Genomic DNA, 21,483 nt, shown 5'->3' on the forward strand with positions numbered 1-21,483 from the left:
CTACTGGTGAGAACATCTCATTTTACATAGTGTGTAAAGAAACTCAAAGATGTCTATGACATGACCAGGGTCATTGGTCTATTAAATAACAGAACCTTGTTTAAGCCTTAAAGAATTCAGAAAGATATGGTAGTGAATGACGTTTTAATGTAGGTTATGAAAACCCTTCCATGCTTGCTTTTAGCTTAACATATTTTGGTCAGTTTTATTATTGTGTATTATATGCATGAATTGTGCTCCACTAACTTGGTTTCTGTGTTTTCTTCTTTCTTACAGAGAACCTCTCATCTGATTCAGGTCTCTCCAGCCCAAGTGCCCTGAATTCTCCAGGGCTAGGAATGGAAGGCTTGAACCGTAGGAGGAAGAAACGCACCAGCATAGAGACCAACATCCGTGTGGCCTTAGAGAAGAGTTTCTTGGAGGTTAATAAAGTTCTTCATGTACATGTGATTGTTTGTGTGATACTAGGTGCTGTACATGATAAAAGATGGACTTACTTGCCTCAGTCCTTAAAGATGCTTATAACATAGTATAGAACAAGAGACAAACCAGTTGCTGAACTTACTGAACATTGGAAACAGAACCAGAATACTTCCGGGTTGAGGAGAGTCCAGGCTCACATCCATGTGAGCACCAGGGTGACAGAAGCAGCAGCTCCCCTGGGATACATAGGACCAGGCTGGGAGAAGTGGCAGGGAAGCACTGGAAGCAGAGAAAATGCACAACCAAAGGCATCCAGAGAGGGAAAACCATGAGGTAGAGCCAGCGACTCACAAAACAGTTTGGTTTAACAAATTCTAGCCTGTTTGCCTAGAATAGTCATTTGGGACTAGACCACTACAGGCCTTGGATCTCAGTAGTTCAAGTTAGTTCTAACAGGTATTTGGCCTCCTGTTTGTTAATTGCATCATGGAATAACACAGTTAGAGCTTCCAATACAATTTTGACTTCTAGTTTAAAAAAGGGTTAAGCATAGTGGAAGGAACATTGAATCAGGAATCTTTACCCGTTCTACCACTTTTATTAACTGTGATTGGTCAAGTCACTTGATTTCTTATGCTAAAGTCCCTTTATCTGTAAAACACTTGCCTTTTCTGCCCCATGGGCTTACTGCCTACCTCATGGATCCTGTTGAAAGCATGTGTGTGAAGCACTGAAAAATCTCCTAAATTCCTACTAATATATACAGTTGTATTGATTATTAATTTTAGTCAAGATTAATAGCCCTTAAGATAAAAAAATGCATATTCAAGGATAACTTGTTCTTAGTTAAATGAATAAGTTTAATAAATATATGTTCATTAGAATGTTTATCTATAGAAGTTCTTTGTTTAAAGTAAGCCAAAATGATCATATATATTGCAACTTCATTCTCTGATTTGTCCCTTCCCATTTGTTTATTTACGCCAGTAGGTTTAAAAAGTTATCCCCCCCAAAATTTTTTTAATTAAAAAAAAATTAAAAGTTATTCCACAAGATGATTTTTCTTTTTCCCCTTTAGAATCAAAAGCCTACCTCGGAAGAGATCACCATGATTGCTGATCAGCTCAGTATGGAAAAGGAAGTGATACGTGTTTGGTTTTGTAACCGCCGCCAGAAAGAAAAAAGAATCAACCCACCAAGCAGTGGTGGGACCAGCAGCTCACCTATCAAAGCAATTTTCCCTAGTCCAACCTCACTGGTAAGGATAAAAAAATAGGGGATGATCTATGAAATTAATTTATTTCATGATAGTAATTTATTGTGTGTATATATATACATATATATATACATATATATATATACACACACACGTATATATATACACATTCATGTTGAATAAGTATATATAGATTTTTTTTTTTTAGATTTTTATTTTAAATGTTATCAAAGTAACTAAATCTCATGTTATCATTAAGCCAAGAACTTAACTGATTTTTTAAGTGAACAATTTTAATTCTTTCCTATTTCATGATGGCTCCATTTTTCTCTTCTTTGATGTAGTTTAGTTTATTAGGTTACTCTAACTGTGGGAACAGATTTGCTAGATTCCAGTTCCCTAAAAAAAAATCTTTAGTTGCTTTTTATTCATGTTGGGTTTTGGAGTTTTTGTTTTGTTGTTTTTTTAGAGAGGGAGCGAGGGAGAGGGAAAGAATCTCAAGCAGACTCCCCTCAAGCAGACTCCCCCCACCCCCACCCCCTCAGCGTGGAGCCAACATAGGGCTCCATCTCACAGCCCTAAGATCATGGAGCCAAAATCAAGGGTTAGATGATTGACCGACTAAGCCACCCAGGCTCTCCCATATTCCTATTGGGTTTTAAAGCCCAGTTTATTAAGCTTACATGAGGAAGTGACAGTAAATTCCCCAGATAGCCTTTAGCTCTGAACTTGTATGAAAACAACCATCTCACATCTTCACTTCCAAACATGTATGGGGCTTTTCATTGATTACCTCATTGAGTAACTTCCACCAATTGCTTTGGAATAGTATTCTAGACTAAAGGGACATGCAGTGCTCAGGTACTCCCTTTATCTTAAGGATGACGGCAGATGTGACTCTGTATTTCCAGGCAGGCTTCCACAGATGACAGGATTGAGTTTGCATTTCTGATCTTTCCTTGTTAATTTGTTTTTATTATATTTGAATATCATTCTGTACTGGATGCTTTTTAAACTGAAGTCATCATTAAGAATGCATACTAGTTGTTAAGAGAAGGCTGTGGTTGTTGAATGGTTGGGCTTTAATCTTGAAGTTTATGACATAGTAGTTATGAAAAAGACAGTCTTTAGATACAGTTCTGTTTTGTGTTTTGTATTTATTTGTACTAAAAGACAGTGTTTCTTATAAAACTGTAGAAATACTTTATTTCAAAAAGAAACTGTCATCTTTTTAAAATTTTGCTTCACATTCTTTCCATTATATCTTTTCATTAAAATCAAAACCAAAACAAAAACAAGACAGACCAAAATTAAAAGCAATCCAAAATCCTTGATGCTCTGATCCTATTGAATAATTTTCTTTTGTAGATTAAGTTGATAATCAGCATAATATTCCTTACTTACTTGGAGTATTTCTTTTTAAAACCTTGGGCAAAGCTGTTTCTCTTATCCATGAAAAACCATCTTCTAATAGCCGCCTTTAAACATAGGTCTATTTTCTCAATTCCAAGATCAAAAAATGATTATGAAATTATTTCCTCTGAGGCCCTTATAATCCTGTTGTATCTAGAATTTTATTTTTTTTAAGATTTTATTTATTTATTCATTAGAGACAGAGAGAGAGAGGCAGAGACACAGGCAGAGGGAGAAGCAGGCTCCATGCAGGGAGCCCGACGTGGGACTCGATCCTGGGTCCCCAGGATCAGGCCCTGGGCTGAAGGCGGTGCTAAACTGCTGAGCCACCTGGGCCACCCTGTATCTGGAATTTTAAATTTTTTTATAGGCAAAATATGTCTTCAATATTGATGTAAATTTTTTATTTTTAAAAATACTTTTGCGTATTTTCATTTCGGACCTCTAGGTGGCAACCACGCCAAGCCTTGTGCCGAGCAGCGCAGCAACTACCCTCACTGTCAATCCAGTTCTCCCGCTGACCAGCGCTGCGGTGACCAACCTCTCTGTTACAGGTAAGCAACGTCAAGGCTGTGCAGCTGGCGAGCAAACTGTAGGCCCGTGACAGGTCTCTCTGAGAATTGTGAATTAAACTGCAAATTAAGGCTCTAACTAGAAATACATATTGCTTTTTTAAAAAAGTCATATATAAAAACCTGAAGTCCAAAAAAACAGGCATAATTAATTTTGTTAGAAAGAATACTTTCACATTAAGATTTTCTTATCTGTTCTTTCCCATGTTACTCTTATTTTCTACACTGTTCCCAGAAATACCTTTCAAAACTCCCAACTTTTTTTTAAGTAACTCCTCTTCGTAAAAACCTTCAGTTGCTGCAGCTTTTTGTATTCAGGAAAGCATCCAAATTCATCATCAATTCATAGAAGGTTATTTCTAGTCTGGATCTTATCTTCCGCTAGTCTTTTCTCCTTTCCACCCTCAACACACAGGAAGATTCCATCCATGCCTTTGTAAACATCTTCACTGCCTAAAATGTTATCCCAACCTGCACTTCTTTCTGATAGCAATGAAACTGTTCCAGCTTAAGTATCAGTTCTTTCTAGAAATACTCTTTAGCTTTCCCAGAAACTGTTCATTTCTACCTGCTTGTATTATAAATAATTATATTTTTATGCTTTTGTCTTTTCCAATAGACTTTGCACTTCTTAAAAGATCTAAATATTCTTTTTGCAATCTCAGGGTCTAGTGCCTGACATTTACTATAAAATGAATAATTTTTTTTTCCTTTGGCCTCCTTTAAAATAGCACATTTCCCAAGTACATTTAAAATAGCTCAGTGTTGTCATCAGAAGTTTTTTAGTGATATATGATGCATAAGGCATTCTGTAATTATTCACTAGCTTGATTATGTGCTAGTAAACTCTCAAAGAGATTTGTGATATTTCACAATGAAACTTGAATTTAACCTGGAGTTAAGGAATTTGATTGTCTTCACTCATGTTTTAAGTTTGTTATAGTACTTCTTTGGTTCTGTGATCTAATTGAATGGCTTTTATTAAATTTCTATTAAATGGTTATTAAATTTCTAAGTCATTAGGAAATCTCATAATTTTGTTTATTTATTTGTTGTAGCACTTTTTTTTTTAAATAGGCTTAAGGTGGAGCCCAGAGGAGGGCTTGAACTCAAGACCCTGAGATCAAGACCTGAGCCGAGATCAAGCTTAACTGACTGAGCCACCCAGGCGCCCATAGAATAGTACTTCTTGACCTCTTTTGGGTCTTAGAGCTCCTTGAAAATTTGATGAGAGAGGCGCCTGAGTGGCTCAGTCCGTTAAACGTCTGCTTTTCACTCAGGCCGTGATCCCAGGGTCCTGCTTCTCCTTCTTCCCCTTCCTGCTGCTCATGATCTCTCTCAGGCTTCTTTCTCTCTCTCAAATAAATAAATGAATAAATAAAATCTTTTAAAAAAGAAAAGAAAATTTGATGAAAGCTTTAAACTTTCCCCTCACAAAATAGATATACTCATTATTTTTAGTAAAATGTAAGGAGGTTCATAAATAACGACTCCCATCAGTCCCCACCTCACCAGGGCCATTTTGGATGCCTTAGGAGTAGACATTGCAAGTTAAGAACCCCATGTTTCCAAAAAAAAAAAAAAAAAAAACCCATGTTTCAGAGTATATAGTATTCAGCACTTCAGCTTAGTAAGCAAACTGTGGATGATTGGTTGCTTTGTTTTAGGCAGTAGGAATGTCAAATTCCCACCTTTGAGGAACTCAACATCTACCGTGGCTGCCATCGTCTGTTAAATTATGAACTGAACTTTACCTTCCCAACAAATTATAAGTTGTATTACATTAGGCTTAAAGGTAACCATTTTCCACAAAACTGTTCCTAATGGTTCAAATAGAACTTAGTAGAATAGGTAGCTTTGTAGATTTTCTAAAAATGTGGAAAAAATCTGAAACAGAAGTTAATTTTTAGGAGACACACGTACTCAAAACTAGCTTAAAATTTTTCTCTCAGTTTTTCATGATCCTAACTGACTGATGACATTTTCCTGAACTCATTTAATTAGCCCACTTATGTGGATTTAGTTAGAACCATTTTCTGAGGGGCACCTGGGTGGCTCAGTCAGGTTGGGCATCTGCCTATAGCTCAGGGTCATGATTCCAGGGTCCTGGGATGGAGACCCACATCAGGCTCCCTGCTCAAATGAGGGGAGCCTGCTTCTACCTCTCCCTCTGTTTCTCCTCCTGCTTGTGCATGTGCTCTCTCTCTCTCTTTATGTCAAATAAAGTCTTCAAAAAAAACCTATTTTCTGAAATGTTGGTAATTGGGGCGCCTGGATAGCTTAGTCAGTTAAGCATACAACTCTTGAACTCAGCTCAGGTCTTGATACCAGGGTCATGAGTTCAAGCCCAGCATGGAGCCTACTTAAAAAATAAATATAAATAAATATATAAACAATAACAATAGAAGTGTTGGTAACTTTTTTTAGGATGAATTTCTTCTTTGCTTCTTAAAACAGTAGAACATTATAGGAAACTAAAATAGGAAAAATAATCACAATGAGCTATTTTAATTTTGCCTTTAAATCATGCACGCACACACACACACACACAATTCTAATAGTGTTTCTTTGTCCTAGTTTTTCTGTCTTACAATAAGTATCATTCCCTTACAGTTTTTACATTACTACTTTTGATTTTCCCTTATTGTATTTAATGGCTGTATCAGAATTTTATAAACATTTCTGTGTAGAGCCATCATAATTCAAGTCTACTTAGAATGACTAGCTTATCTAGTTTGAGTCCTGCAAATCTTGCCTCCTGAGAAACCCCTCAGTTTCTAAATCACAAAACTGGTCTTGCTTGTTCAATACCGTTTCCTTTGTCTTTAGCACACTACCTAGAATGTAAGATACCCAGTAACTAATTATTAAAGGAATAAAGTTTTCACTATTATAAATGATGCTATAATGAGGACCTTTGTACATATATATTTGTCTTAAATTTTCTTTCTTTTTTTTTGTTTTGTTTTATTTATTCATAAGAGACACAGAGAGAGAGAGAGAGAGAGGCAGAGGCAGAGACACAGGCAGAGGGAGAAGCAGGCTCCATGCAGGGAGCCCAATGTGGGACTCAATCCCAGGATTCCAGGATCATGCCCTGGGCCAAAAGCAGGCGCTAAACCACTGAGCCACCCAGGAATCCCCTTAAATGCTTTATTTTTATGTAATTTCAGATTTATAGAAAAGTTAGAAGAATAGTTCAGAGAAATCCCACATTTCTTCCCATTCTCCAAATGGGAAAATCTTACTATTTGCTTTTTCTCTACTTTTCCTCTTTCTGTTTCTCTTTCTGGGCTGAAGGCAGCCGCTTAACTGAGTGAGCCACCCAGGTGCCCCTTTCTGAACTGTTTTAAGAGCAAGTTGTGGACATGCTACTTGATTCCCAACTGCCTCATTGTGTATTTTCTAAAAAAAAAAAAAAAAGAAAGAAAAGAAATTACCTCATATAGCCCGAATACAGTTATCAAAAACAGAAGATTAACATTGACTCAGTACTAATATCTAGTAAACAGTTCACATTCATATTTTACCGGCTGTGCCAATAATGTTTCATAGAAAAAAATCTTAAATCATGCATTGCATTTAGTTGCTGTTGTCTCTTTAGTCTTATTAAATTGGGGACAATATGAGTCTTTGTATTTTAGGATGTTGACTTTTTGAGGAATATAGCTGTTTATTATGTAGATGTTTTGTCTGACATTTCCTCATGATTAGATTCAGATTATGTACTTTGGGCAAGAAGACAACAGAAGTGATGTTCAGTCCTCCTTTGTGCATGATACAGACACATGCTGTTGAGTAGTCCCACTACTGGTGGTATTGACTTTGATAATTTTATTAAGGTGATATATGTCAGGATTTTCTATTGTGTCATAATTATTTTACTCTTCATAGCTAGTAAATGGATTTGAAACTATACAGATACCTTGTTTTTTTTTTTTCTAAGCCTTTGCCCACTAGTGTCCATTGATGATTTTTGCATGGATCTACTGTGATTCTCAAGTAATTCTGTCATTTCTTCTACATTTTTTAGTTGCCTTTCAATTATAAGGATGAACTTTTCCTTTTCCCTATTTATCTATCTGTCTCAGTATGGACTCAGACATTCTTTCTGTCTTCAGTAGGTTAGAGTCCTATCTTTTTTTTTATTTTAATGTTCAAATTGTTCTGCATTTGCCAGTGGGAGCCCTTCAAAGTGACTCCTGTGCTTTTTTGACATGTCCCTACCATTCTTTGAGTGCTTCCTTATTTTTTGGCACAAGATGTTCAGCCTCATCTTAAAGTTTCTCTGATCCAGGCCTAGAATCAGCCATTTCTTCAAGAATCTCTAGTTCCTTTTACTGTGGAGAGGTATGTAGATATCAAGATCTACATGCACTTATTGATACTGTGTTGTGATGGCTGCTAGGGCATCTTGGTAGAAACAGATAGACATATACATACATTAGTATATGTGCTTAGATATACATCTAGAAGTATATTTTTACATATAGATCCATATCTACATGCGTTTTTTTCTTTATCTTCATTTATTAAAATCCACTCATACATACTGGTATCTCCAATTCCAGTCCAGCACCCTATAGTTTATTCTTTTCTATCCTTACCTTTTTCCATATGTTAACTCCCTTCAAAGTGACAATGAGCAACCTGGATCCTATTATCAATAATATTGTTACTTAATTGCTCGATCCTATAGTGAAAATGAAATGGTTTCAAAATGGCTAACCTATGCCTCTGAACAAAAAAGGCCTACTAGTTTGAGTTTCATTTTTGGGTAGCATTCTTGTCTTTAATCTGAAGGGATATAGTCCAAATACCGTGGTCAGAGCTTGTTCAGATTAGGTTTTTTTTTATATCCTCTTCAGTGTAGTTACATTATTCATTTGAAATTCAGTTTGTTTTGCTTGTATTCAGTATTAGTGTTCTTCCTCTCATCCTTGTGATTTTTATTTTTAAGTATATGATATAATATAATAGCATATCATCAAACATTGGTTTCAAAAGGCAGGACTATACAGAAAGTTCTCTTCGGAATAATGTCATTCCCTTCTGTTGTAATTCTCTTTCTCTTTCTCTGACAACTCTGAGCTTGGAATCTCCTCAGGGCTCTGTGAGTGATTCTCACTTCTGTCATAGTCTTCTGCTATGTCCTTCTGGACTCTCGTTGGCTTCCCTACCACCCAGTTTGAACCTCTTTCTCATTTCTGCAAATCTGTCAAAATCTCAAGTCCTCTGATATCTGTCCCCAGAGCTCTGCTTCCTTTTTTCTTTTTTTTTTTTTTAATTTTTATTTATTTATGATAGTCACACACAGAGAGAGAGAGAGGGGCAGAGACACAGGCAGAGGGAGAAGCAGGCTCCATGCACCGGGAGCCCGATGTGGGATTCGATCCCGGGTCTCCAGGATCGCGCCCTGGGCCAAAGGCAGGCGCCAAACGGCTGCGCCACCCAGGGATCCCCTGCTTCCTTTTTTCTTTACCATCATTTGGAATAGGATTTTAGAAATGAAGAGAAAGAAAACATATCCTCAGTTTACTATCTTCTAAGAGAAATCTTATCTGATTGACACAGTTGCTTTTGTTTGCCAATATTTAGCATAGTGCTTGGCACATTATAGCTCCCTGGTAAACTTTCCTAGAATAAATAAAAGAATGAATATGACTATACACAAAAAGACGTGTGTTCTGATATGTCTCAGACTTAAAAAAAAAAATCAACAGCCTTTAATAATCTCAACTAACATGCTCTGTCCCAATTTTTTTTTTTTCAAAATCAGTGTTTCATAATGAACCATATGCCACCTATGCCCATTTACAGTCCCTCCCCACCCTACTCCTGGCTGGTCTACTCTGTCTCTATGGGTATGCCTGTTTTGGATATTTCATACAAATAGAGTAATATATTATGTGGCCTTCTGTGTATGGCATCTTCCATTTAGTATAACATTTTCCATTTTCCAAGGTTTATCCATCTTGTAGAATATATCAGTACTTCATTCCTTTTTATGGTTATGTGATATTTAATTGTATGTATAAAACACATTTTGTTTATCATTTATGAATTGATGGACGTTTGAGCTGCTTTCAGTTTTGGGGCATTTTGAATACTGCTTTGAGCATTTGCATACAGCTTTTTATGTGGACATGTTTTCAGTTTTCTTGGATATATATTTAGGAATGGAAGTGGTACATTATGTTGGCATAGTGGAATATTATGAACAACCATATGCCCCCCCAAAATAAGACAATTTAGATGAAATGGTAAATTCTGAGAAAGACAAATTATCCAAACCAACTCAAATTTAAAAAAAAAAAAAAAAAACGTAAATAGACTTAAAGCAAGAAAGTAAATGAATCATTAATGTTAAAGCCTTTCCAAAAAGAAAAACCTAGGCCCAGATGACTTTAGCAGTGAGTTCTATGAGATATAAGAAAAAATAAAGTTAATCTTTAGCCATCTTCCGGAAGAAAGAGGAAGGATAGCTCATTGAATGAAGCCAGTATTACCTCTATACCAAAGCCAGACAAAGATACCACAAAAAAGAAAATTACAGGCCTGTATCACTTATGAAAATATACACAAAAACACTCAGCAAATTTTAGCAAATCAAATCCAGTAACATACAGAAAAGACTATACATCACCACTTAGGGGGACTTGTCCCAGAAATGTAAGGTTTGTTTAATAATAACAGAACATCAAATAATGTAATACACCACACCGGTAGAATAAAAGACCAGAACCACATGATCATCTCAGCAGATACAGGAAAAGCATTTGACAAAATCCAACATAATAAAAACCTGGAATAGAAGGGAACTTCCTCACCTGATAAAGAATAAACAGCACCAGCTAAAATCCTACAGCTAACTGGATACTGCATGGTGAAAAGACTGAATACTTTTCCCCTAAAATTGGGAACAAAGCAAGCTCTCATAGACTTTGAATTAAAATTGTACTAGAGGTTATAACCAGTTTAACAAAGGGGAAAATTTTAAAACATCCAATTTGGGCTGCCCAGATGGCTCAGTGGTTTAGCACCTTCAGCCCAGGGCATGATCCTGGAGGCCTGGAATTGAGTCCCACGTCGGGCTCCCTACCTGGAGCCTGCTTCTCCCTCTGCCTGTGTCTCTGCCTCTCTCTCTCTCTCTCTCTCTCTCTCTCCCTCCCTCCGTCTTTCTTTCTCTCTCTCGGTGTCTCGCTCTGTCTCTCATGAATAAATAAATAAGATCTTTAAAAAAAATAAAAATAAAACATCCAATATGAAAGAGGAGAAGTGTAAAGTCCTTATATGCATTATTCTATATATATATAAAAATCCCAAGGAATCCACATACCAAAGAAAACTATTAGGAAAAAAAAAGAAAACTATTAGGACTAGTAGATGAATTTAGTGCTGTTTGTTGGATACAAGATCAATATATAAAAATCAATTGCATTTGTATGTGTATCAATGAGCAGTCCAAAGATAAAATTACTAAAATAATTTTATTCATAATAGCTTCAAAAAGAATAAAATACTTGGGAATAAATCTAACAAAAGAAATACAAAACTTACCCAGTGAAAACTGTAATTTGCTGAGAGAAATTAAAGAAAGTCTAAATAAAAGGAGATATTCCATGTTCATAGTTTGGAAGATTCAGTATTTTTAAGATGACAGTATTCTCTGAATTGATCTATAGATTCAATACAATTATAGTCATATTTCTAGCAATTTTTTGGCAGTAATTATGATAAATTCATTCTAAAATATACATAGAAGGGAACCATAATAGCCAAAATAATTTTGAAATAGAATGACATTGGAGGACTTAAATATCCTGATTTCAGAGTATAGTATAAAGCTATATAATAAAGACAGTATCCCGCCAGCATGAAGACAAATAATAGATTAATGGAACAGAATCAGGAGTCCAGAAACAAACCTTTAGACATATACTCTGTTGACTTTTGACAGAGGTACCAAAGCAATTCAGTAGCAAAAAGATACGGAGACAATTAGATGGCTTCTATACATGAAGATGAATTTAGACCCTTTCCTTATACCAGGCACAAAAATTAAGAAGGAAGGATCAAAGGCCTAAATATAAGAAATAAAACTTTTAGAAAACAAATAGAAAATTTTTTGACCTTAGGTTAGGCAAAGAGTTTGAGGATACAGCACCAAACAATCCATAGAAGAAAAAAATTGATAAATTGAAATTTTTTTGTACTTCAAAAGCAGAATCTTTTGTTCTAAAGGAGACATTTTAAGAAAATGAACAGATACCCACAGACTTGGAGAAAACATTTGTAAATTATATGTCTGATAAAGGAGCTGCATCTAGAGCATATAAATAAATAAGATTAAGTAGTAAAAATACAAAAATATAAACAGCTTCATTTTTTTTAAAGATTTTATTTATTCATGAGAGGCACACAGAGAGAGAGGCAGAGGGAGACGCAGGCTCCATGTTGGGGGCCCCGATGTGGGGCTTGATTCCAGGACTCCAGGATCATGCCCTGAGCTGGAAGGCAGACACTTAACCACTGAACCAACAGCCTCATTTTTAAAAGGACAAAGGTTTTTAATTTAATACACGTTATACCAAAGAACATACAGAAATGGCCGAGTAGAACATGAAAAGATGCTCAACATTATTACTCATCTGAGAATTGCAAATTAAAACCATAGGTATTTTTCATACTCACTATATAATGGCTGTCATCAAGAAGACCAAGAATAACAAGTGCTGCCCTAGAACCTATACACATTGCTGGGGCAGTGAAAATGATACAGCCACTTTGGAAAACACTTTGGCTGTATCTTTAAAAGTTAAATGTAAATTTTTCATTTTTGTCTGGTAAGTCCCCAGGAGAAATGAAAGCATGCCCACACAAAAATTTTGGTAGAGATGATCATAGCAGCATTATTTATAATAACCAAAAACTGGAAACAAGTCAATGCCTATCCACTGTGAATCAGTAATGGCCTATCCTCATGCAGTGGTCTACCCATCCAGTGGTACTTTCCAACCAGAAAAAGGAAGTATTATTTTGTGCTAGAACATGGATAAACCTTGAAAACAGTATACTAACTGGAAGAAGCCAGATGAAAAAGATTACAAGTCATATGATTCCATTTATGTCAAGTGTCCTGAAAAGGTAAATCTACAGAGAGAAAAGCGAATGACTAGGTGAGCTGTAGGTGGGAGTGGGATGTGACTGCAAATAGGTACAAGGGACCTTTTCTGAGTGGTGGTAGTGTCATAAACTGGGCGCAGTGGGTGATAATTATACAACTTGGTAAATATATTAGAAACCATTGAATTTTGTGTTTAAATTGAGTGTATTTTATGGCATAAATTATACCTCAAAGAATCTATTTTCTAAAAGAGAAGATGAGGTAGGAAGTGACAGGATGTGCCAAACACTATATATTCTTGCATGTAATTTCCTACTAGCCTTCCAGGTAGGTGATGGCATCTTATTTTGTTGTTGAAGACAATGAAGCTCAGCAAACATCAGTTCTTGGGTCAAAGTTTCCCAAGTAATTATGTTGCCAAGAATATAAGGTCATAAAATGTTGATTAAAATGTGATTCACTGGCTAGGAGGATTTATTTGAAAATTACTGGTGCTCATATGACATATTCTTATTGAAAACACCTGGGAGTGGTTTTTGGGGTCAGGTTAACTTTGCCACTGAGAATGACTGGGACTTTCTTTGGATACATATGGGATTTTAAGAGAGTGACACTGAATGGTCTGTCTGAAAACAGTGGCAATGGAGAGTGAAAAGGGCCTATATTAAGCCTTTGACCTCAAGACAAGGGGTCTTATGGAAATGGACAGTTTCAGAACTTTGAAAGGGAAGTATAAATATATAATAAAAGGGTAGATAAGGTGAGAAATTGGGCAAGAAGAGATTGAAAGTGCATTGAAATATCTTAGTAGTACAAGAGAAATGAGAAAAAACATTTATCTTTCTAAATAGAACAAGAGGCAGGTCTTATAGGTATCAAAGTGGAAGAGTGTGAATCTGCCCAGCATAGGACCCAGCACTGCATCAGGGGCTCAGAGATAAAGAGTGATCAGGTAAATGTAGAACCGAAACAATAATGGAGCCATGATTAATGATACCCACACAAGTATAGTTGTATTTAGGGACAGAGCGATAAAGAGGAAACTTTATCTGTTTTTGAGAAGGGAGAAAGAGGAGTAAGTGGTCCCTTTTTGACTAGCAGTAAGAAAGATATGTTTATGGGATTCACTGAGACCACATAACACTTTTGTGCAGCAGTATGGGGGCGGGAAGAGTGGAGTCAGTACTGAAACAGATGATGTCGAATTTCCTCCCAGCTCCATGGTGTGTGAAAGAAACATTTCCTTAGCGTTAAAATGAGAAGAGAGTTGAATTCTGGATGTTCTTAGTATAGATCAGAAGGCTCGAGAATAGATTTAGGAAGATAAAACTGATTTTTTTAAGAGAGAGTCTTCCTCAACTTAGTGATAGATTTTATCACCAAAAGGTTATCTTTTACATAAGATCTTTGTTCTAATGTGTTTATGGGTTTGAAATATTTATTTTGATTGGGCGAGTTCTTCTATAATTTATCAGGTCTTTTATAACCCACAGAAATATTATACTGAAAATTTATAGATGCTTTTTGTTTTTTGAGTTCTCTGTCCTGAGAAAATACCACTTAGGTTCTGTCTTTTCCATCTATATGGTTGGTGATATCCTAGAACATAGTGAGTTTCAGTAAATTAAGTTCCATCTGATGTAGGCAGCCTGTGTTTGATATGTGGCATTTACTGAGAACTGACATAAGAGAGCCTGTTCTATATTGCCTTCTGTAAATAGCATCAGAATTACAGCTCACTGGGGACAGCTGGCATCTGCTTTACAGAAGGTTTTCTATCCTATGACTGTCTGAAGAGTCATTTCTACTTTAGACCAAGAGACTACATTCTTTATATCACACTTACCTTTGTGACTCAACAGGTCTAACTTCTAGACATATTTAAGACCTGTACTGGCCAGCATTAGCCTCGTGTGCATTATAAGCACATAAAATGGGTGTGGTTCACATGGAGATGTGCCACCAGAAGTGTAAAGTATATGCCATTTTCAAAGACTTCATATGAAAAAAATACTCTTGATACTGATTTCATGTTAAAATGATAATATTGTGGAAATATTTTAACCTAGTTCTTTTTAGTATTTTCATTAGGACCAGTAGAAAACTTTAAATTATATATATTATATTTCTGTTGGACAACATTGATTATATAATTCCAGTGTGAGTGTGTTTTAGTTTTCAGCAATGCTATTTGTAAGGTCAATTTGTTGTTTGTATAGAAATGTTTGTTGTTTTCCTTACAACACAAAAGAAGTTTGACGTCTTTTTTTAAAGGTCTCTCAAATAACAATTTCCTAGAGATTCATTTTTCATGCTTTTGGTGAGATTCATAATATCCTTGTGTGTTACTGTTTCCATGAATAAAAAATATGTATATACCACAATAGGCTTTTTGAGAGCTGATTTTCATTATAAAATAGCTCCTTAAATTTTTCAATGCAAAGAAGGCATCTAGACTTGGGCCCTTATTTTCATACTATTTCTGCAGATGTTATTATTCACACTTAACTTTAGAAAATTATTTAACTTTTAGTTTTTCTTACCTTCATTGTTTTGTTTTGATTTTTCTATAGAGAGTAAGATTTCTGATCAAAAATGCTTAGAAGTAAGGATTGTTTTGCTTCAGTGGTTCTTCACCAGACCAGTTGTATTCCATAGTTAAAGCTTCTGTGATTCTTTCTTTTATTTTTTGAATAGGAAATTGGAAATAGAAAACTGTTCTCTATTTATTTTATGGCTCTTGCCTCTTAAAGTGTAGGGTATGTGCTTTTGGTTCTAAAATGTTAATTTCCATAGCATCGCTAAACAAGGTGAGAGCAAAAGGACACATCCCAAGAAGGTTATTGGATGGTAGGTTAACTGGCAACTGTGGAGCCTAGAGTAGGGCTGAGCAAAGCCACAGTTCTCGCAGCATGCCCCACCAAAGGTCACTCTCTCCTCTGGTTCTGCCTCCAGGCACCACAGACAGCACCTCCAGCAACACTGCCACCGTCATCTCCACAGCGCCACCTGCTTCCTCAGCAGTCACTTCCCCCTCGCTGAGCCCCTCCCCGTCCGCCTCAGCCTCCACCTCCGAGGCATCTAGTGCCAGTGAGACCAGCACAACACAGACCACCTCCACTTTGTCCTCTCCTCTTGGGACCAGCCAGGTGATGGTGACAGCGTCAGGGTTGCAAACAGCCGCGGCTGCCGCCCTCCAGGGGGCTGCGCCGCTGCCTGCAAATGCCAGTCTCGCTGCCATGGCTGCCGCTGCCGGACTGAGCCCAGGCCTGATGGCACCCTCGCAGTTTGCAGCTGGGTAAGGAGTTCCCACCCCCGATACCTCTGAAAACCAGCCAGGAGTCATCCCTCCAGTTACTTGTAGGGGATACTCCCATCACCACCTTAAATGCAAAAAAAAAAAAATCTCTTTAAACCCATCTTCTCTTTGGAACAGGTAGCTCTGTGGTAGCACAAAGGCCTTGGTTATAGCTGGACTTAGGTTTCTTAGTGCCCTGGGGAAGCAGCAATCATATTGTTATTTCCAGATGAAGACCTAGAACACCAGGCCATCAGAGTTGATCTGTGTGAGTTGTGGGTCCAGGAGGAATGCCCAGAATTCTCCATTTAAACTCTCTCAGCTGTCTGCTTTCTAATTGTCAGACACAGACACTCGATTGAGTAATAAGATCCTCAATTTTATCTTCTCAAACATAATAAGGATAACTTTGTAAATATATTCCTTTCTCTGGCATTTTGTTTTGTTTTGGAAAAAAAGTGAAGTAATTCAAAGAAGAGTCAAAGTGACTGTGCAGGCTTTAGGTGTGGATCATATCCTTATTTTGCTTTGTACAAGTAAGCATCAAAGAAAACAGTAAACTTATTCTCATAAGGAGAATAACAAATATTTCCGTATACTTCCCCAGCTGTATTTTCTTCTTTCTCTTATCCCTTTGGATATATTGTGCCTACATTGTAATGAAGTGACTCCTCTTTTGGACTTGCAGAGGTGCCTTACTCAGTCTCAATCCAGGGACCCTGGGCGGTGCCCTCAGCCCAGCTCTCATGAGCAACAGTACACTGGCAACTATTCAAGGTCAGTAGAATTTTTCCTCTTACTTAGGTCTTTCTTTTTTTCTTTTTCTTTTCTTTTCTTTTTTTTTTAATGAGGGAAGTTTGCTTTGCTAGAGGTGAAGTTGATGGGGAGAGAGAGTTGAATTGATAATGCTGACTTACTTGAGGACCAAGAAGATGTCCTTGTAAAAAAAAACTTTCCTAGACAAGAAGTCTAGGTGTTAGTTTGTAAGAACAGGAAATATGCTTAGTTTCTAGTATTGTAAAAAACCAGGACTCTATGTTGATATTTATTCTTTTTTTTTTTTAAGATTTTTTTATTTATTCATGAGAGACACAGAGAAAGGCAGAGATATAGGCAGAGGGAGAAGCAGGCTCCATACAGGGAGCCTGATGTGGGACTTGATCCCAGGTCTCCAGGATCACGCCCTGGGCCAAAGGCAGGTGCTTAACTGCTGAGCAACCCAGATGTCCCTGATATTTATCTTCTTATGTGAATAGACTTGGAGGCAGAATTTCCCCCTGATAAACTTACCTAAATAGGCATCTAAGATCCATCCTCAGGCTAACTTGACCAAGAAAAAAGAAAAAGAAAAAGAAAGAAAGAAAGAAAAATCTCCTAGTCCCCAACCCCACCCCGAAGAGAGGCACATGTGAGAAGGTCCAGTAATGAATTAACATTGGAGCACATTATGCAGACTTTAGGAGTACCTTTCATTGTTAGGTTCTGCCCTTTTTTATCCCCATCAGTTTAGAGCATATATTCTCTTGGATTGTCTCATTTCCAAGCCCAGATGCATCTCTTTTGGATTTAGCATGCTATCCAGTCTAAATCCACTCATTCCATATAGGGAAGGGTTTGCCTTGTTTGGCTTCTGAGCTTTGTGTCTGAAGATGCTATGTTATGTGATTCAGGAAGACAATTTGAGACATCACTGTATTAATCAGAGAATATTTTTCTCCTTAAAATTTAAATGGTTTAACCTCTTAAATGAGACTTCCTGGGGCCAAAAATAAGCTGTTAGCCAACCTCAATTAAGATTAGTGTTTTATGAATGATACCTCCACAATACTATAGAGAATATGAGTTTACAGACAAATCTAAGACATAATTTAGATTAGATTGCTCTTTCTAGGGTTCCTAGATCCGATTCTAGCATGCCCCTCCCCACCCCTAACACCAAGCAATTCTTGTATACCAGCAGGGGATCTGAGAGTTCAAATTAATTCTGATACTGTCTACCTAGAGACAGTGTCAGATTCCACAGGTTAAGAGCTCAGTCCTACAAGGCTACTCCTGCTCTCTCCCATCAGTTGTAAGCCCAGGCTGTTACTACCGGTACTTCTGACCAAGTACAGATTGGAGGTTCCAGCAACCTCTTCCTTAGATTGTTTCTGTTACTTTGCTAGAGCAGCTCACAGAACTCAGGGAAACATTTATGCTCACCAGTTTAATAAAGGATATGATGAAGGAAAGAAATCAATAGTCAGATGAAAAGATACATAGGGAGAGGTCCCAGACAAAGGAATTTCTGTCCTCGTGGAGTTTGGGACCTGGCTCAGTGGCACGTATAAGTATTCCAGTTCTCCAAGAGTGGAAGCTCTCCAAAAAAAGACGTAAGATCTGTCCTCTTGGGTTTTTACAGAGGCTTCATGACCTAGTCATGATTGACTAAGTCAATGCCCTTGGCTAATTCAGCCTCCATCTCCTCTTCCCTCCCGTGAGGTTGGGGGTAGAATTGAAAGTTCTAGCCCTCTGATCACATGGCTGGTCCTCAAGGCAACCAGTCACTGCCCTTGGGTGGGGTCCTCAAGTTACCCGCACAGATATTAGGACCATTTCACCTTTTTGGCTCTGAAGCATTTTCAGGATCTGTGGATACAGACCAGATATATCTGAGAAATAACTAATTTGGTCATTCAGTCATTTGAATATGTATTATAAATCATTATATGGCAGTTACCTTACAATATATTGACTTTCACATAGGATAAATGATACATAAAATTGATGATTAGACCTGTAAACCTTTTGTTATAGAAGGATTTCTTTTGGCATAAGATTTGTGATAAATCACTTTTTCTTTTGCATGAGGGTGTACCTCTGGGCTGTAGTGATGCTACTAAGGCAGATGCCTTTCCCAGGGCACAGCTGAGTTTAGAACAAGTACCCTCTGGGAAGATCTAGAACTATTCTGTAACCCTAAGCATAGAATCTCCAAAAACTTCAAGCTGCACCACATCTCACTGATCTGTACTCTCTGTATGATTATGTCTGAAGTCAGAAACATTCCCTTCAGTCTCCCTAGCTTTCTTTATATATACTAGAGAAGAAACTAACCAAAATTTTAATGCCGTTAGAAAACCCCTCAAATCTACATGTGAAAATGTGGTTTTATGGGTGGGAGGGTATTGGAGGGGTTGTCAGATGACAGAAGATATTGAGAGTGCAGAATTATTTCAAAGAAAAGTTCAGTGATGGCTTCTATGGAGCAGCGACGGCATCATAGAGAAATTCTCCCTCATGAGAGCAGGCCCTGACCTCAGCTAGCCCCTAAGGCCGTCTGCCTCAGTGCCTCTCTTCTGTCCTTCTCCTGTGTATAATTAAGTCCTAGGAATCAAATTGATACCTCGGCAAGTGAAACAGTAACCACACGTTACATTTTATTTAGTTTTAGAAAATTATTTTAGAACTAAAGCCATTTTGAAGGATCGTTTTCATCCTGTACATCATACTAAAAAAAGTACTCAAATTTATCAATGATGCCAGTTATTGGCTAAAAGCTAACCATATTTTAATGCGCAGTCACTATACCTTGTTTGTCTTTTGAATGAAAGTAGTTTAAAATCAGCAATCTTCCTTAAAAACAAAATTATTGGACTTAATAAATCCTTATAGGAGGATGAGGTACTCTAGGGAGATGAGGCCCCAAGACGGCAGCATGGTGTGATTCAGTAGTGCTTGGCTCTTGCCTCCCCCCCCCCTCCTGTGTGCTCATTAAATTATTTAATAATACAGCTGCTCAGGCTCTTCCAAAATTACAAATACACTTCAGTAGGCGACAGGAAAGTGTTCTAAGAGAACATCAGTGAAGGGCTGCACTCTTTCCACCCAGGTTGTAGGAAAACTCAGTGCATTTGATGTGTTACTTGGCTTCTCTAGAATGGTTTTAACATTTTCCTTTCTGCCTGTTTGGGGGGATTTTGTCTGTAGCTCTTGCTTCCGGTGGCTCTCTTCCAATAACGTCACTGGATGCAACCGGGAACCTGGTATTTGCCAATGCAGGAGGAGCCCCCAACATCGTGACTGCCCCCCTGTTCCTGAACCCTCAGAACCTCTCTCTGCTCACCAGCAACCCAGTGAGCTTGGTCTCTGCCGCTGCGGCCTCCGCAGGGAACTCTGGACCTGTAGCCAGCCTTCACGCCACCTCCACCTCTGCTGAGTCCATCCAGAACTCTCTCTTCACAGTGGCCTCTGCCGGTGGGGCCGCTTCCACCACCACCACCGCCTCCAAGGCACAGTGAGCTGGGCTGCACGGGGCTGCCACTAGCCTTTTCCACTTGCGGCATGATGGGGCTGCCAGCCAGGCTGAGACTGAAAAATGTGATTGGCTTCCTCTTGCCATGTTTCAGCAGCAAGGGAAGAAGGGAGAGAAGGAAAAAAAAATGCATACCAGAACAACAAAAGGATGGAGACAGGACAACATTTGCCTAATTTTGTAATAAAACACTGTCTTTTCAGGATTGCTTCATGGATTGGAGAACTTTCTAACCAAAAATTAAAAAAAAAAAAAAAAAAAAAAAGCAGAAACAAAAAAATCAAAAACAAACAAAAAAAGAAGTGAAAGGACTACTTCTCATTTCCAGCAGTCATGGTGACAAGTTAAGGTGGGTACCAATTCCAATATAGGAAGGGGGTTTCTTGTTTGTCTAAATTTCTTTTTTTCTTAAAAAAAAAAAATCATTTTTATGGGTCTGTTGTACAGGCCATTAAGTCATAACAAGGTGTTTATAATCGTATCAATTGTGTTGGGGGTTCCTTTCTTAACTGGTACAATTTAGGCAGGCCTGTATTACTGTATCTCTATTATTATTGTTGTTGTTGTTATTGTTTTTTATATATATATATAGTTTGGACATGTTTATCTCTTGCTCCTGGATCCTATTTCAGTGAGCTCCCACACTGTGGGGAGGGAGGGTTTGGGGGTCAGGGGAGACTTACGTTCTTAACTGCGGGGAATGTTCTTGCTGGTTTCCTTATCCTTGATGACTCTTACAGAGGTGCTAGAAAATTATTTTCTTTTGCCACTTATGCAAGAGGCTTGGTGCAGAAGCTGAAGGCAGTGTGTGCAAACACTCCCACTCCACACACGCCCCCTCCCCCTATCAGGTGGTGCCTTTCGAGCACTTTTGCGTAGGAAGGAATTCCTGCTGAACTGTAGCTCTCACTCACCCCAGATCATTGAATGACCCTGAGGCCCAGATCCTGCGGTGCACAGGTGCTGCTTCTGCCACTTTCAGCGGGAACGGCCATGCGTGTTGCAGGACAGGATCTGGGCCCGAAGAGCAAAGACTACTGCAGACACCTGACTTGGTGGTTCTCCTGATTTCTTATCTCCTGAAAAATGCTCCTACTGTTGGTGTGTTTGTTTGTTTGTTTGCATTTTGTGGAAGTTTTT

General features: G+C 37.9%; 1 protein-coding gene across 3 annotated transcripts in view; it reads left to right on the forward strand.

Moving 5' to 3' along the window:
* The window catches only part of POU2F1 (POU class 2 homeobox 1), a 175,299-nt gene extending 154,691 nt beyond the window's left edge, over positions 1 to 20,608 (forward strand). For all 3 annotated transcript variants that reach the window (XM_026003366.2, XM_072732919.1, XM_026003367.2), the window contains 6 exons: positions 277 to 422; positions 1,502 to 1,681; positions 3,501 to 3,606; positions 15,707 to 16,049; positions 16,738 to 16,826; positions 20,019 to 20,608. In XM_026003366.2, coding sequence (XP_025859151.1) covers positions 277 to 422; positions 1,502 to 1,681; positions 3,501 to 3,606; positions 15,707 to 16,049; positions 16,738 to 16,826; positions 20,019 to 20,329 — 1,175 coding nt within the window. In that variant the 3' untranslated portion in view covers positions 20,330 to 20,608. The remainder of the gene's footprint in view (positions 1 to 276; positions 423 to 1,501; positions 1,682 to 3,500; positions 3,607 to 15,706; positions 16,050 to 16,737; positions 16,827 to 20,018) is intronic.
* The last annotated feature ends 875 nt before the right edge of the window (positions 20,609 to 21,483 follow it).

The sequence above is a fragment of the Vulpes vulpes genome, chromosome 13 (genome assembly GCF_048418805.1).
Source record: "Vulpes vulpes isolate BD-2025 chromosome 13, VulVul3, whole genome shotgun sequence".
Lineage (NCBI taxonomy): Eukaryota > Metazoa > Chordata > Mammalia > Carnivora > Canidae > Vulpes > Vulpes vulpes.